The 18697-nt window shown below is 28.8% G+C and overlaps 1 protein-coding gene across 1 annotated transcript in view; it reads left to right on the top strand.

The window, feature by feature from the left end:
* The first annotated feature begins 12831 nt into the window (after window positions 1-12831).
* LOC123306031 overlaps window positions 12832-18697 on the top strand; it is a 77654-nt gene continuing 71788 nt past the window's right edge. The window contains exons 1-3 of the mRNA XM_044887896.1: window positions 12832-12838; window positions 12907-12980; window positions 13116-13226. Coding sequence (XP_044743831.1) covers window positions 12832-12838; window positions 12907-12980; window positions 13116-13226 — 192 coding nt within the window. The remainder of the gene's footprint in view (window positions 12839-12906; window positions 12981-13115; window positions 13227-18697) is intronic.

Below are 18697 nucleotides of genomic sequence, written 5' to 3'. Positions count from 1 at the left end.
CTATACAATTAGAATATATGAGTGTGTAGTGTTTTAAGTAGTAAAACTATAACTATATAACTATACTAAATATAATACTAGTAATAAATATTACTAGTATAGTACTAGTATAGTGGTGTTTGTTACTAGAAGTTTGCTTTATTAGAGTGCATTCAAATAATTACTTACAATCTGTTATACTATTATTCGACTATAAAATATATCTCTTTCCATCTTCTTCTTCTTCACAGTACAAATTTATTGATATCGGGTGTAAAACAAATACCGGTACCTCTCATTAATTAAGGAGATAATAGCTTTTGAAAATATTTTGAATAAAATAGTGAATGATAGTGTTTATTTTAGAGATAACTATGAACTTAACCTTGAAGTTTGTTTTCAAGGCTTTTTTGCACTGAAGGATGCACAAGCCCCAGGGCGTTTGAAAATAAAAGGCTTGGTTTTTTTTTTATATATAGTTGTTTATTCTATCTATTCTATTCTGAAAATTTTAGGATGATATGTTTTCATTGATTTCTCCAATATTAATCTGTGGAAATTTTTTAAGACTATTTAAATTATAGTTAAAACCTTAATAAATTATTTAAAACAAAAAATGAAAAAAAAAAAAACAAAATTAAGGATGAATGATCACGGAAGTCGAGACACAAATTTAAATAAGTTTATTTTTTCAATTTTGATATTGAATTACGTTATAACTTGAACAATGAATGAAGACGAAAGGTAAGAATAAAATTTTTCGATATCTAACGAATTTTCAAAATATCGAAAATAGAAAATTTTATTTAGCTTTTGATACTTCGAAAACCAAGGCAGATATCGAAAAATTGTATTCTTAGTTTAGGTCTACATTCATGAAGTTATAACAAAATTAATCATCAAAGAAAATGAGGTACAAATAATTTCAACCCTAAGTATAAAATTTCCTTGGCGCTCGTGCTAACTTATCATGATAATTTTGCATAAAATTTTGGGATATCCCGTGGTAAAATTATGCCCAAAAGTCATGACAACCAACTTCAAAGGACTTCAAAATAAACGAAAAACGATCCAAGGCATATTTCAAATTTATTATTTAGTACAAGTCTTTTATTTTCTTTAAATGAATTTGTACCAAATGATATCTTTGAAATATGCCTTACAGACTTTTTTTGCAATTTTCAAAATCCTTCAAAATTTGTTATTTTGAAAATACATAATTCCAATAATACAGGACATGTACACATGTTTTACCTAATATTTGGTGATCGGTTCACTTCGGATATCAAAAGTGGGTTTTTGTATTTGTATTTTGCAGATTAGGTACAAAATAATCTTGAAAAATTGAGCTTTTCAACTTTCGTATTTAACTTTTTTTACACCTTTATTTTACTACTAGTTTTGGTTTAGCGGTACTTTTTGATACCCGGTATGTACATTTGTTATTCGAAATTCTATTGGGAAATAGTATGTGTGTAGTTCTGTTCATTTAACCTATACAGGATACAGAACTGTATTAATAATATTCAAAGGAAATTGAAAAGAAAACCTTTTTATACATCCACAATATTATCGTATTTATTATTCGTTCGCGATAAGTCTCTTAACTAATTGATTAGGATAGCTCTTATACTGTAGCAAGTTTTTCAATCCACTAACAAATTTGATATTTAAAAAACTTTCTGCATTTTACTTATATTTAAAGTAAAATATTCCATACATTTTCAAATAAATTCTTAATTTGAAATATTTTACTAGTCTCTTTCTAGAAATCGTTGTTCTACAGAATAACTTCAAAGTTTAAAGTTGTTATTATATAAATATTGTCAAAACTTTGAAATACGTTTTTAATGACTTAAAAATAAACAGCTTTCCGCGTGGCTTACACAATCAAAGCTACAAGCCACAAAAGTAACTCTTTTTGACGTGAAATACGCCCAGAAAGAGTATACTTTCGGCAAGGGGATAAACAAAATTTTCTTGACCAGGCACATGGTCACGTCGGTATGAGTTTTGTTTCAGGTGTTTTCATGGAAGCCTAAACCTACTTTATTAATACAATTATATAAATGGACATATAAGTTTATGGTTTGTATTGACAATTTTTAGGCGTGAGTGCTTTATATACTTGTATCTAAAACCCAATAGTTATGGAGTTTTAGAGTTATGTCCCCAAAGATAATAGTCTATTGGCAGATATCGAATAATAATAATATAGTTAAAATTTATTATTTATGCAAATTTCTTCTCTCACTTTTAACAAGTTTAATAACTGTTATTTTTCAATAATTTAAATTTGACTTGAATATACCATTTTCAATAAAGCGAATTATGTATTGCAAATTTTATAAGATGGCAGCGCTGTGATCGATTTAGTTTTACTCTTCACCTACTACGCATCCAACGAATAGTAATTCAAGCCTACGTAATGCGGTAGAAAATTATGTGAATAGTCATATTTATGATCGTTTTGACCAAAAAAGAAAAAACAACAACAGTAGTATTGAAAAAAAACCTTCACTTTCTCAATTGATTACATTCCTGTTAGTTTGTTATTTTAGAGGTATCACACATATGATGATAATTGGATGATATATACTGCATTGTATCGTTATACATACTATATGCTACATACGATATATAACTAATTCTTGGTTTTAAATCAATAGTTGTAAGTTTCTTGTTGGTGTACCGTTCTAAAATATGGAAAACTGTCGTATCTTGGATCACAACATACCTAAAATTGTATTTTTATAAAGACATTAGGAGTTACCCCTCCCTCAACTTCGCTGGATAATTTCAATTTTAAAAACAAAAGCTACTGGTTTATAGTCTTCATCATCCTTGCCCTCACTTATGCCTCTTTTCTTCTCAATTTCGTAGGTTTTATTGTTTTGGTAAGGTTTTATTGTTTTGGGGGTGTTCTTGTCTTCTGGGTGAATAGGAGTAGGTAAATAACACTTCTTATAGTATACAAGTGCATTTATCACACCTTGTCTCCATACAATTGCTGTTTCATAGCTAGCCCTTTCAAGATACTGAATATTGATTTCAAGTACAATAGCTCCAAGGTACATTACTTTACCCTACGGTATCTATATACTATAACCATTTAACATTAGGTTTTGGTAAGAAGATATAAATAATTTACATATATAATGCATAAGATAACTTGGAAATTAATCTTTAATGTTTTCATAAGCACAGTAAATTAATAACATAAACCTATATGCAAAAATACATGGAGCTCAAATACTCATTGTTGTAATATTACTATCAACATTTTTGGCTGAGAACACAAAGCTCATTCGATTATTTTTCAATTAGAAAGTTAATAATTCGTCACTACTACTTTTATTCCAAAGAAAATTTTCCATTTGTATTTTTTGTTCGAAAATTTTTGTTTCAAAATTCACCAAGAAATCCGAAGACAAAAATAGCGCGCTGAATAAATAAAATAATTTTTTTTAAATTTATTTAATCTATAATCAAATAGTCAAAATTTATTTTTAAAACTGTAGGATCTACAAATGCAAAATATTGATAATTTATGTCAAGTAATTTTTTTTCTTCTAAGTTTTGACAAAATGTTTATTTTTGATATTTCTGACGCATATTTAAAAAATAACACAACTTTGATTCCTAAGAAACAAAAGAAATAAGTATTGGAATAGCAAGAGCTCCTTATCTCGAATGAGACTGTATTCCTTACCGTGAAAGTGAATGGTAGCTAATCAGCTGACAAACTCTCATTAGATTACTGCATAAAATTCCATCAGCCAATCACAGATTGATTTTCAAAGCTACGTGAACTTAAAAAGCTTATTGCAAAATTTTCTTTCAAAATTTCATTTTTACTTTCTAAATTTTCTATTTTTAGCGAAAAATTGACAGTTTTGCTAGATCATATTCACGATTGAATAAAATATAAAATTTTACTTTCAATGAATTAATACTTGGTACTGGTATTCGAAATATACTTCAATAATTCACACAGAAAATTCTTAATTTATTCTAAATTAAATAAATTAAGATGTTATCGTTCATATTGATTTTAGTAAAACCACACGAACTTGTAGTTTTTCAGTCATTCACACTACTTTTAAAAAAACCACAAATAAATAATTTTACATTATTTTAAACTTTTGAAAACTTTTATAATAAATATTACTATTTTAACCTACAATTTATAAAATATATCCATTCGATTAGAAACACTGAGCTTTTTATAATCAACAAAAACTGTTTGAGCCCAATTTTTGAACAAGTGCACATAAGTAACAAAGTTCATTGCTCAAGTGTTTTGCATTTGCTGGGTATTGCTAAGGACTTCGTATGATCAATAAATTTTTTAAATAAACAAATTTTACTATATATTCTGTTAGAACTATTTGTACGTCCAGTTGTTTAAAAAATGTTACTAACAAAAGTTGTATTTTTTAAAGGCAAATATATTTTGTGCCGTAACACAAAAGCCAATATTTGGCACGATCTACTTCTCGATTTTTTTTTTGTTCTAGCTCGATGTTTATAGATTTAGGAATAATGCTCTCAAGAGAGATAAACAGAAAAGGATTTATTATGTCAAATATTACTATAGTTACCATCAATTTTTCTCAAAATTCATACTTGATTCATTATATAGTGCCTATTACCTAATTTTCGAAAACCTCATATATCTTTTTCGCTGGTAAGAGTGCCATAAAATAAAGCATAAGTATTTCCCACTCAATATTTAAATAAAAATGTAATATGTGCGCTGTACAATCAAGTTCGTTTACCAAAATCGTTGGTCGATGTACAAAAGTCAGTAAGTCAATTACGAAAAGTTCCGTTTAATATTTCTCATTAACAGCATAATTGTTAAAATATGTGTTTTATTTTCGCTCTAGAGAGTGAATTATTGATTTTTAACGATGCATTTTACAAATATTTGAATAGAATATTCCCTACTGTTTATGGAAATCACACAATGGTGAGTACATATTTATAAATATAAAAATTACATTTAAAAACACCTAGACATAATACTCAACCACATAACGATATTTTAAATACAGTAATTAATGTAATGGTCATTTATTTTTAATTATACACGACATGAATATTCAAACATCGCACATAAACACACAAACATACATAGCCATAAATAAATTTGAATATCAAAATAATATACAATCTCACACACACCCACATATAAACACGAACACACAACACACACACACACACACACACACACACGCACGCATACTTTATGGATAAGCATCTTATATGACGGAGAATTGAGAACCATATGAGTAAACAACAAACGCTCTACACACATATAGTGCGCAATAGGGAGTCCAATTTGTCACATGTTTCGATCTTATCTCGAAAAATTATAGAATTGACTGGTCACTATATATCCATCCATATACACATATACATAAACACATTATTGACAGGATGTATCAAGAAAAACGTTCAATATATACATCCCGTAAATTTAGTAAGGGCTTCTTAAGGCACTGTTTATTTCAGGGTTAGGTACCGCCAGGATGTATCAAGAAAAACGTTCAATATATACATCCCGTAAATTTAGTAAGGGCTTCTTAAGGCACTGTTTATTTCAGGGTTAGGTACCGCCAATGTACACAATTCTGCTTACTACAAATTTTTTTTTTGTATTTCTCCTTTTCCAGTATTGGTGGTCATTTTCCGTTTTTTCAAAATTTTTAGCACCTAGATATTTCTAGCACAATAGAATGAACTTTCTAAAAAATATCTACTAAATTTTTTTTCCTCTCATGAACACTAATCAAAAGACGGTATAAGGTCGATCTTTTCACCTATCTGATAACCAGACGAGAAATATTTTTTACTAAATTTTATTGATTTATGAACACTTTTATATTTTTCATATCGAACAATGTTCATGGCTATTTTTAACCTTCAAACCAAAAAATGGGTGTTATAAGTTTGACCGCTATGTGTGTCTGTTTTTGACATCGTAGCGCCTAAACGGATGAACCGATTTGAGTTGTTTTGTTTCGTTTGAAAGGTAATTTAATTGCGAAAATAATGGTATTGGTTTGCGTTAATGTAAAAAATTGGTTAAAATTAATTAAAAATAGCCAAAAGTCAATAAAATTTCATTAAAATATGTCTCATCTGGTTGTCAGATGGGTGAAGATCGACCTTACACCGTCTGTTGTACTGAAGGTATTTTTTAAAGTTCATGCCATAAGGGGTTCAAAATAGGGTTGAAAGTTTTCATAAAACTTTATCAATTTTGAAGTTGAGCTCACGATTCAAAACAAAAGTTTACTGTATTACTTACTATTTTCAAAAAATACACTGTTCAAGGGACTATAATATGAAACTTTGTCATTTTTTAAGGTAAGATTGTACAAATTGATATATATGCTCATGTTTTGAGACAGAAGTAGACTGTATCACACTTTCATTTCATTCTTTAAAGAAGCACAGCGAACTCCACGGACGAATACCGTGTTATTTTCGAGGGGATATAAGTAAAGTTTGGTTTCCAAGTCTTTATAATTGGTTCTCTAAATGAATCAACGATTCATTAAATGAATCATTTATGGAATACATTGAAATGAATCATTCATGGAATACATTGAAATGAATCATTTATGTAATACATTTAAATGAGTCATTATCATGAGTGAAGTCGTGGGTAAAAGCTAGTGATATTATAAAATATTAAAACAATAATTTGTGTTGTTTGAAAATATATTTTAATATTGTAAGATAAATTTATACAAAATATTTACGAATAGTAAAAAAAAACTATAATAAATATAATAAAATAAAATAATTAAAAGAGCACTTAAAACATTAATTTGGAAAAAAAATAGTCAATAGACATAAATGATTTCAATGAAGTGGAAACTAGGTCAGTTTCATTCCCGTATTCGTATACTGATTGACCTTCATGATTATTTCTTTGTTTTTGGAATTCAATGGTGAAAAAGTAATAATATTATTATTTTCGAGACGTAACAAGCCTGTAAGAAAATAAATTGTCTACAGCTTAATTTTTGATTTTCATTCAATTTTAGTTATTTAATTTAACCTTTGTACTTCTATTGGCAGTCACTGTCCGAGTTTTGTAACACTTTGTAAATTATAGCCTCAACTTTTTTAATCAAGATAATATTTTTGTTTATACATTATACACATATAAATAGTATATGTATAACTGATCTGTACACGTTGTATATCATATTCACAGCTACAATACATGATATTAAATATAAAGTTGAGAATATATTATGAATATATGCTTTTTATTTTATTGTTTGTTTGGTAGTAGTAAAGTAAGTAAGTTTAGTTAAGTTCTTTCTACCTTATGTGTAATATAACTTGATGTTTTTATGTGACCAATTAAATTAATATAATCATTAATCACACCACACACACTACAGTCACACATACGAAACTAACTTATTGCTTTTTACTTTTGTTTAAATTCATGCAAACTTTTTATTTTATTGTGTCGCTGTGTTTGATACATTAAAAAAAAATATTAATTAATTAATTAATGCCCGGTTTGTGTCTTTAATTTTACTTATAATTGGATTTATAATGAGATCATTGGATTCATAATGAGACCTGAGGCCTTGATGGGGTAGTCTTGTTTTACAAAATCCATTCACCTCTCCTAAATCCTTGCCTTAAAGCATTTCAATCTATTTGCAAAGTTCATATATCTCAGTGTGCATTTCCCTTATCTCTTCTAGACGATTTAGAAGAAGTTATTCAAAATTTTCAATATCTCAATATTTCCGGTTTCTAGCATCAGCCGAATTTTTTACGGTTTATCCCAACAGCACAGCATCCCATTGCTTATTACTACTAATCTTTGGACTCAAGTTTTGAGCTTTAAGTTTCCAATCTTGAGTGAAACTTACTCTTGAGGTAACAGTGAAAGAAAATTCTCGTAACGGTTCCAACCTGCTGCAACCTTTTTTAGTTTCTTGGCCTTCATGTCTCCCTCCTTTTATGTGGCTGAAAACCCAGCATATCAAGGATAACGATTTGGACAACACAATGTTATCCTTGATATTGTAAACCCTGATGCCATGTACTACATTGCAGCCAGAGTATAACTCTTGCTGACTCTCTTACAACGCAGATTTCCACATGCATCATTCTTTAGTCTAAATTAATCTTAAATGTTGAATACCTCTTAGTAGATTCCTACGCTAGCTGTCATTACAGAAGCATCCACACATATCGATTGATCGAAGTCATTTTTTTTCGAGTACTCAATTGATTTTCCAGTTATCCCTTGAATGTACATTAACATATTCTTGTATATTATTTTTGGCGTTATACCTAAATGATGGATTTATCAATAAATTTTTTGTTGATAGAAAATTGTTTTATATGCACAAACAATATACGCAACAAGACAAAGCTCTTTTTGTCAGCCATCAGGTTTTAGGTTTGATCAGATTTTATTGATAAATTTAAAAATATCACTTTTTACGTAAATTTCATCGAAATTCACTATTATTTTGCATGGTTTTAAAGCAAGAAATGCAAAATTGCAAAAATAAACTTATTTAGAATATGTAGGTAATTTTATAAAATATTCGAGAAGTAAAACATGCAATCCAAATAGTAAAATATGTTTTAACCAAATGCAGAAACAAGTGAAATTTATAAAATTTAAAAAACCGCCGATAAATTTTTCGAGTACGGAAACCTCAACTCTAACTTGAAACATAGCTGAAAACATTCTCCATTGAAATGCCTTCTCCTTTAAAGCCTTTTCCAAACTGAACCGATTTTGTAGACCATCACCAATTTTTTAGTTTTTTCGGGTACAGAACTCAAAACTCGCACCTGAAACATAGCTAGGAACACTCTCCGTTAAATAAAAATCAAAATCGGTTCATCCCTTTAGGCGCTACAATGTCACAGACAGACACACACACATAGCGGTCAACTTAAAACACCTCTTTTTTTTTGTTCGGTTGTTCAAAATAGAACCGCTCAACAAATTTTTTACCAAGCTGATTATACCATGTATATATGAAATATACATAGTATTATAAGTTTAGTCCCAAGTTTGTAACGCCTAAAAATATTGATGCTACAAAAAAAAAATTGGTATAGGTGTTCATAAAATCACCTAATTAATCCATTTCCGGTTGTCCGTCCGTCCGGCTGTCCGGCCGTCCGTCCGTCCGTCCGTCCGTCTGTGGTCACGATTACTCAAAAACGAAAAGAGATATCAAGCTGAAATTTTTACAGCGTGCTTAGGACGTAAAAAGTGAGGTCAAGTTCGTAAATGAGCAATATGGGTCAATTGGGTCATGGGTCCGTAGTACCCATCTTGTAAACCGTTAGAGATAGAATAAAAGTTTAAATGTAAAAAATGTTCCTTATCAAAAATTAAACAACTTTAGTTTGAAACATTTTTTCGTAAACATCACTGTTTACCCGTGAGGGCGACAATTAGGGCGGAAATTTTATAATATGTACTATACTTGATTATCAGTTATGTATGTGTCACATGTTGGTATATGTAATGTGATAAAGAAATCAACACTGACTATACATGGTATTTCAACAATTAACTCAGTCAATTGTTTGTTTTCACTTGTTTTTAAATTATCTTTGTTAATACCTATGTAGCTGTATGTGGTTAACATATATTTAAACAACAAAACAAATTCAACTTTTTTTTTCATTTGAAATGATTTTGGAATGAAAAGATAAATTTAAAATGAATTTCATAAATTTAAGTGAGATGAATAACTACTACCAGTGACAACATGATGACATAAAATGCAATATTAGTTCTTCACACAAAATGCATAAATTTGTGAACTAAACATAATGTTATCAAAAAATTCATAGAATAATAAATATTATTTATGAACTCGAATAACATTATTTGTACAACTCCATAGATATGAAATGAAACGTACGAGTACGGCTGACTATCGCCAGTAAAATGATAATTTATAAGTAGGTGGAAACTATATGAGAAGAGTGGTAAATCTGTTGGCATTGCTCAGAATATTCATCGTAGATATAAATATTTGTAGAATATGAATATGTGTGCATGTAGCAATGTTCAATCTAATGTGGACGACATCTTAATTCTGAAATATTCTTTTCAGATACGGGGTGTAAAAAATACTGGACTACCTAAATCATTCGAAAACATAAAATATTCAGACTTATCCCTATATATTATAAATGTGAAAGTAAGGATGTTTGTTTGTTTGTTTGTTTGTTTATTTGTTACGCTTTCACGTCAAAACTAGCGAATGGTTTTTAATGAAACTGTAAAGCAATAAAGCTCATACACCAGAATAAAGCATGAGCTATAAATTATAAATATGTAGATATTTAATAAAAAAAATTAAATTTTATCTGATATTTACTATTTTCTGTAAAAATTTAAAACAGTAAATGTCAAATGATTCATGGCCACCTTTTCTGATATACTCAATAAATTATGTCTATTTCGCAATTTAAAAATTGAAAACTGTGCATATCTTTTAGCTGTGTAAAACAATCCCTTATCGTGTTATGGAAAGCGGATAAGTGAGATCAAGAGACATGGAGGCTATAAAGCGGTGGTTTTTATTTTTAAGTCCAGTGAAGCGGGCAGGTATCAAGCTAGTGTACTATAATTGTCTCAGAAGACGACACTTGTTGATTACCTCCAAATACATGCCATGAATTTTTTTAAAGTAAATGATTTTAATTGAGCAAATCGAGGGAATTTGGGCTTGCGAAGATAACAACACGAAGATAACACGTTAATTCTCGATGTTGATTCACAATAAGCCCGACCAAAAATCTCCTCACTGTCCCAACGCCAAAACAACGATAATTCTCGATGCTGATTTACAATAAGCTTGACCTAAATGCTTGGTTTGAAACCATGAATTTTTATTCCTTAAAGTATCGAAATCAATTTAAATACTAACAACATAACTATCATGGCCATTAATTTTGTATATTTTATTTTAAATTTTTGTAGATACCTCTAAAAAACACCCGTTAGTTCAGAAAATTTAAATGGTATATAGGCTCGTCCGTTGCTTTTGCTTGTATGGAGTAACATTATCATATAAATTATGCATGTACAACATCCTATTTCATACTTGAAAAAGTATGAATATAAGTACGTATTAGTTATATCTTTGTATATTTCGTTATTCTTCGGTTCTAATAGCGTGTTTGTAGAAAATATACATATTGGAACCCATAATAGATAACATTTTTATGAAAATATTTAACAAAATGTTAGTGGAAATGTTAAAATGTTGTACCGTATGATATAGTAAGGTTTTAGTTAAATTGAAAACTAGGTGATTTTTTCTTATATACATATTTCCCTAGAACCCTTGAAGACTTTATTCCCCTCTCCCAAAGAAATGGCTACCATCTTAAATTTCAGAGATACAGTCAATTATATCCCTGGGTATGCATTTTCTGTGAAAATAAGCAGAGCAATACTGTCGAATACTACATGCTCAATAATTTATTGATTCACAGTAATATTGAGAATTTAAAAGAAAACTAGCTCAACCCGTACGGAATTCCGTAATGCAGTATTTACAGCTTACCCGTGACCATTGCTTAAATTATTATTAGGAGAACATGTTTAAAAAATAGTTCAATTTGAAATATATATACAAAGATGCATTTCTTTCGTCAAGAGTTGCCCTACAATCTATGAATTATTAATTTCGTAAATGCATGATGAACGCAAAGAGCAACAGAAATTTACAAACTGCAATTGCTGATCGACACAACACTGGACAGTGGACAGTGTATACAATTCACAATGCGAGATTAATAACTATGCAGATGTTGTACATCGACAATGTCTTAGGATGCTTCGTTACCGATTAAGCACGGCTTTTCCGAAACACCTATTTTTCCATTTTCGCAAATTGTGCGGAAACTTTAGTATTATTTAGCGAAATTATTTTTTTTTTACAAAACAATTCCATTAAAAACTACGACTTGAACCCCGAATATCTTTACTGCCAATCATACAAGGCGAGAAAATGAAACGATTATTTAGCGATAAAACTAGTCTTATTTGCTTAGTTTTTTAACGCTACAGCCCCTTAATTGTCGTCTTTTATTTAAATGCTTTTTCCGTCTTTTTTTGCGCATCAAATCGGTTTGTCGCACCTTACTGATTTTGTTTAAAACTTCCTGCACGATTTTTCCAAAGTATTATTTCATAAAAGTGTTAGTTTTTATTTTCTCCTAGTTACCGCGTTAAAAACCGAATCTAATTTTTTTTTTAATATGCAGAAGTATTTTTCGCCCGTACATACTAAAAGATAACTAATGTTAAAAGGATGAAAGTTATTTAAAAATGAGAAATTAATATAAAAACGGAATTTATTAGATTACAAAACTGTTCTTAATTATCATCTCAGTTTTAGACATGAATAATATTTTTAACTCTCCGGCATTTCAAAGACATAAAAAAATTTCTTTACACTCAAGATAATAAAAATAATTTTTTCACAATATAATTTTAAAGTCCATTATTTTTGTTTTCAAACTTTTTATATAACATTAAAAAATTTATTCTCAAAGTGAAAATATTAATCAAATTAAATGATATTTTTAAAGTAATTTATCTAATTAAATAACTAACGAAATAATTCCATATTAAATATATTTTTCATCGTTGTACACCAAAGTTTTGATCAAAGAACAAAAATTGAAAATGAATTTTATATCAAATGATAACATTGAAGTTATGTTAAAAAATTTAATAATTGTCTGGAAAATCTATTGAATGCACTTCCAAGCTTATATTTTTAGATAAATGCCTATTATGAAGGAATCATGTGTCGTAATTACATAAAAAAACTGTAACTGTGTAAATAAACTGTGATTGAATAAACTGTTTTATTTTTTCAGCAAATTCTGCTAAAGAAGCAAAAACTGCCTATATTTTTTCAGCAAATTCTGCTTTACAAAAATTATTTAAACAGGTCTCTTTACTGATTTAAAGTGGTCTTATCTTTGTATGATAAAAAAAGCATGTAAAAGCACATTTAAATCAAAACAATAAAAAAAAATGTTTTATTTCTTTTACAGATCAAAATTGTCAAAATACAAGTAAAAAGAAAACAACATTTTCACGTTTCTTACGTGGTTTGAAGACATCACATCGAAAAGAAAAACATGGTGGAAGTTCCCCTCGACATGGTCGGGCCACACGAGGAATCCCCCAGCGGGTAAGTTCTCCCTTATGTCGTTAGTATGCATTAACCCTTTCACTTTATATGCGTATACATACAACACATTTGTACCTTACATGTTTTCTCTACGTATTACAATATTAATATAATATGAGAATTTATCCCAAATGACTAAAATTACATATTTTATATGAAACGCAGGGTATTTTGATAGTTTAAGTTCGTATAAGCATACAAGTACTCTGTGTCCAAATTTTCGTATTCATTAAATTATTCTTTATTGTTTGGATTAATCAAATTTAAGTCGCTCTCATAGAAAATGCTTCTGACTCAGCCTTACAGCAACTAAGCAGATTAAGTAGAAGAATATCTATAAGCGTTTGTAAATTATGTAATTGTTTAATAAATATAAATCTACAGTTGTAGTTGTATCACAATTTAAAACCGTGGAAACTCTGTAATTAATTTTTCTTTAATCTATCTATAAGCGTTTGTAAATTATGTAATTGTTTAATAAATATAAATCTACAGTTGTAGTTGTATCACAATTTAAAACCGTGGAAACTCTGGAATTAATTTTTCCTTCTATTTAACTTCCAAGGGACAATTTGAAAATTTTAAGAATTTAGTAGGAAGTTGGTTAAAAAACATCCCCTGAATTTCATAGTTTGTAAAGATGATGCTCTTATGATTCACCTCCTTAAATTGGGATTTCATTTTCGAAATCCATGCCAGTCGAAAGAGAAACCTTTAGCTTTAGTAAATATTTGATAGAGATAGTAAGCTAATACAGTCTGGATATTTCGGAAACTTGGGGAAAGATGTGCAAAGGGCATATATTTCCGAAACTATCGGTCTTATAAAAAGTGATACATTTTATTGTCAATAAGCTGTATTTTCTGATTAAAATCGGCAAATAAAGTCAAAATTTTCGAGGTTTTTCCTATTTTTTGTCATGACCCAGTCATTTACCGAAGCTTAAAACTTGGATTTAACATTTCCTTTACATTTAAAACAACATATCGAAAAAGCAAACATATATGATTTGACACAACGTTCACCCTCTTTTCATGTTTAATTTGATTGAATCAGAATTGATTTATAAATTCGTGTTCGGTTGCCATAAACCAAGTTTTAACAAAGGCTTGAAGAAATTAAAAGATTCTTAATTAGAATAAATTTTCAATTTTCTCATATATAATTATATCGGGTTTTCTTTCGCTAATCGTTCGGTTTCGACTTATAGGAGGTATTTTTATGTTCATAGCATTAAAATATAGAATCATGCCTTTAAAATTAGAACCTAAAAGTACAAAAATATTATTTATTGGTCATTCGGACGTTTTAAACCAAGCGCTGTGCATTGGTCGTATCAAGACGAATAAAAAGAAACAATATTTGTTTTTTCATGTAGAATAAAATGGTATGATTGTTTCCTAAAACTATAAATAGTTCAAGAGCTATGTCCGTATTAAAAATTAATTTGTTTAATACAAATTTCCCCCCACTCTGTGGGATGAGCAAATTGAAAATTCGGATTCAGCGGATCAAAATACGTCGAAATACACTCCTTGTTCGATGGGGCTTGTATATGCATACGACACCCACTCAGCGCCTACACTAAAAATAAATATTGGTTATATTGAAAATTTTGCTAAAAAACTTTTGAATCTTGAGTTATAAATTAGACACAGTGTACAAATTTGAATACTCCATGTATATAAAATGTACATTATTATAGCTAATATTAATATAACATAACAACGGTATTCTGTCCATATACAAAATAATTCCTTTTATGTGTATTATCCTGTAATGGTATTGCAAACCTAGGACTAATTTAACCTATACAATACACACAAGGTTAAAACATCCACCTAAAACCTACATATCTACCTACCTATAGGTAAATAGGTGGATGGATACCAAAATTATTTAATTTCATAAATATCATATTACTTTGATGTTTTTTTAATTAAATTTTAATTTATTTATATTATTTTAAATATTTTTATTTACGTATTTATATCCATTGTTATTGTTATTTGTTTTATATTACAGAGAGAAAAGGGTTTTTTAATCACTAAATGTAGGTAGATAGACAAAATATTTTTAGCCAAAAAACTGAAGGAAAGCTACTTATGTAGATTGTTGAATAAAATCTTTTGGGATTATACGCTAATTTTCAATTAATATGAATGAACGTTTTTGTTTTAAAAATAAATCTGATATTTTTCGAAAATACCTGCAGATAATGTATTAATAAATTATTCAAAATTAATTTAATCCGACTTGATGTTATATTTAATAGGCTATTTACTCCAGTAGGTAAACGTGGATTAAAAGTCTAAATTATTTCCTATAGTTCCTATTGACCTAAAAATTTGGTGGTAAGTAGAGAAAAATCCAAGAAACAAAAGTTATACAGTGCCGAGTGGTGCATTATACCAGAGGGTGGTAACAACCTCTTCTAAGAGATGGAACAATATTTGTAAAAATGACAACGGGGATAGATAGAGTAATAAACTCTAAACAAAAATGGTCAATTAAGTATATTTCGAGCGTCAACACTTTCCGAGTTATTGGCCATTGAAATTCGGAATATTTATCGTCCAATAACTTAAACATTTGACGTTTTTTGAAAAAAGTACACTTAAAGTACTCAAAAAATTTTTAAAAGAAAGTTTCTTGTACATTTTTTATTTTATTCATCACAAAATTAACGAATTTACCTAGAAATAAAATTAATGCCTGACGCTTTCTAATTTACTTTATTTAGGCTCTAACAAAGTGCAAAAAAAGGTCTAACAGTTTCGAATATATATATATATATATATATATATATTTCGAAATATTTTAATTTAAATGCAAAAAAAAAGTTTCGAAAAAAACAAAAAAATTGTCTTTATCGTTAAGTAACATTAAAAAAAACTGTTACAAAAAAAGTTTAAGAGGAAAACATTTTGCTCTTTTTCCGCAGTATATTTTACCTGCCAAACTTTTTTTTGTAACTTTATTATCTTTCGAGTTATCTAACGACAAAGAAATTTTTTTGGTTTTTTTGGAAAAATTATGTTGCATTTAAATTCCAATTTTTCAAAAAATATATGTCTGAAACTGCTAGAACTTTTTGAGCATTTTGTCGGTACCTAAGTAAAGTAAACTGTAAGTTTCAAGCATTAATTTTAGTTCCCGTGGTAGTAGGGGAGCCCAAGAGGGGATTTGTGTAGTAACTCGAGCGCGTCAGATTAAGATATGGGGGGTTCTTTGAACCTTCTTTAGTAACTCCACGAAATATTAGCCCAAAATATGGTGGGACCACCGTAGGGCAGACCGTCAGATTAGTAAAAACAAAATTGCGATAGGTGAATTAACTCGAGAGGGTCAGATAAATATATGGTGGGTTAATTACATGCTAAAAAATGTAAATTTCAATAATCTGAAAAAATTTTGATCATGCTCGAGTTACTACGGGTAACGAACTTTGCAAGCCTCCCATTTTTTTGCGTCTCGCTTAAATCGTCAGATTATTGGAATGTACATTTTTTAGCAAGTAGTTAACCCACCATATCTTAATCTGACGCGCTCGGGCTAATTTAAATATCGCAATTTCGTTTTTACTAATCTGATCGTCTGCCCAACTCACATTCCCCCTTATTTAGGGCTAATATTTGGTGGAGGTACTAATGAAGGTCCAAGGAATTCCCCATATCTTAATCTGACGCGTTCGAGTTACTACACAAATCCCCTCTTGGGCTCCCCTACTATGGTAAATTCATCAGTGGTTTTGCTGAATAAAATAAAATAAAAAGTACCAGAAACTTTCTTTTCGTTATAACTCCGTAAATTTTCGTGCAAATGATTTTCATTTTCAAGATTTTTTATAGTACTTTTTTAAGAAGTATATGATATACTTTTTTTCCAAAAAAACATCCAATTTTTCAGCTATTTAACGTTAAATACTCGGAATTTTAATTGCCAATAGCTCGAAAAGTATTAACTTTTCGAAATATACTTGAATGACACATTTCGCTTAGATTTTCTCTATCGGTTTCCGTTGCCATTTTCAACATATACTTTCCTCCTTCAAGAAGGGGTTATTACCACCCCGAAAACACCACAACGCACCATATAACTTTTGATCTAAAGGATAAACAAAGCTTAAACCCAAATTTTCAGAAGTGGTACTATTGGTCAAAAATTAGAGATTTCGTTTTAAAATATAAATAGTAATATAATTACCATTTTAAGTAATAACCTAAGACGAGTCGTTGAACTTCTTCAAAGTTGTAGAAATTTGAATGGCCAAAATTAGAAATCGTTCCAATAGTAGTCAGGTGATGCTCATAGTTGTGGATTTTTTTGCAACCCGAAATTACACATGTTCTAAATGTGTAAATACAAAAAAAAAATTAAATTTGGATATTTATAATTTTTCAAAAATTTTCAAATTATGTAAAATTGTAAAATGTAATATTACGATGATGAATTGGTTGGTTACAAATAAATGTATATTTTATTCCAAAAGATAAACTATTGCCTACTAACCTAAAATAAAAATGTTTTCATTATTTTTAACCATTTTAATTTCATCAACAATAAATAGAAACACCAAATGCAAAAATGTCACAATGTGTAAAATTGTAAAATTTAATATTTAAACATAAATTACAATAATTGTCATTTGTTATTTAGCAGTAAGTTATAAACAGTATAAATACAACAACAAAAATATACAAATTTTAATTTTCACTTAACAGGAGAATTTACAACGGATAATAATAGGTATTCATACTGATTAAACATATAATTTATGAATAAAAAACTGTACACTGTACTGTACACTGTAAACTGTAACTGTTACAGTTAACTGTAATAGAGGCCATTTAAAAAATTGTGTGTATACTGAATAGGTACCTTTTTTAATTAGACTCATTTACATAGATTTATCTGACTCATTAATGCTACTTAGAAAATGTATACAAAATGTAAAAATGTTTGGTTGGGATACATTAAGTCACAAAAAAATCAAACAATCTTAAATTGTTTGCTCGCATAGAACTTAATTTTACTATTTTGTAAAATGATTTGAGAGCCAGAGACCAGTGTTGCCAACTTTCAACTCAAAGGCCCACTAAACAGGCGATAGAAAACCACTAAAAAACAAGTAGAGAGCAATAATATTGCCAGAAATGATATTAAAATATAAAATTATTTAAATTATTTGCCACTAAAAGTAGAAAAATAGTAGAAAAAAACCACTAGTTTTAGTGGTAAAACTATTAAGTTGACAACACTGCCAGAGACCCTTTAATTTCTTATATTACCATATGTAAGATGGAGACTAGTTAGTTCACTTAGGGGTTTCTACAGAGTCTTCAATCTGTTAAACTAAAAAAATGTGCATCTACGAAAAAGTTTAACGTTCTAGTAATGATCCTAAAAAGAGGCTTTAGAGCAGGTTTTTTTTAAATGCTGTCAAATGTTTGTTTATATTGAGACTTTTA

This window comes from Chrysoperla carnea, chromosome 1 (genome assembly GCF_905475395.1).
Source record: "Chrysoperla carnea chromosome 1, inChrCarn1.1, whole genome shotgun sequence".
Lineage (NCBI taxonomy): Eukaryota > Metazoa > Arthropoda > Insecta > Neuroptera > Chrysopidae > Chrysoperla > Chrysoperla carnea.
The sequence above is the reverse complement of the archived record's forward strand: the minus strand, read 5'-3'. Positions and strand labels throughout refer to the sequence as shown.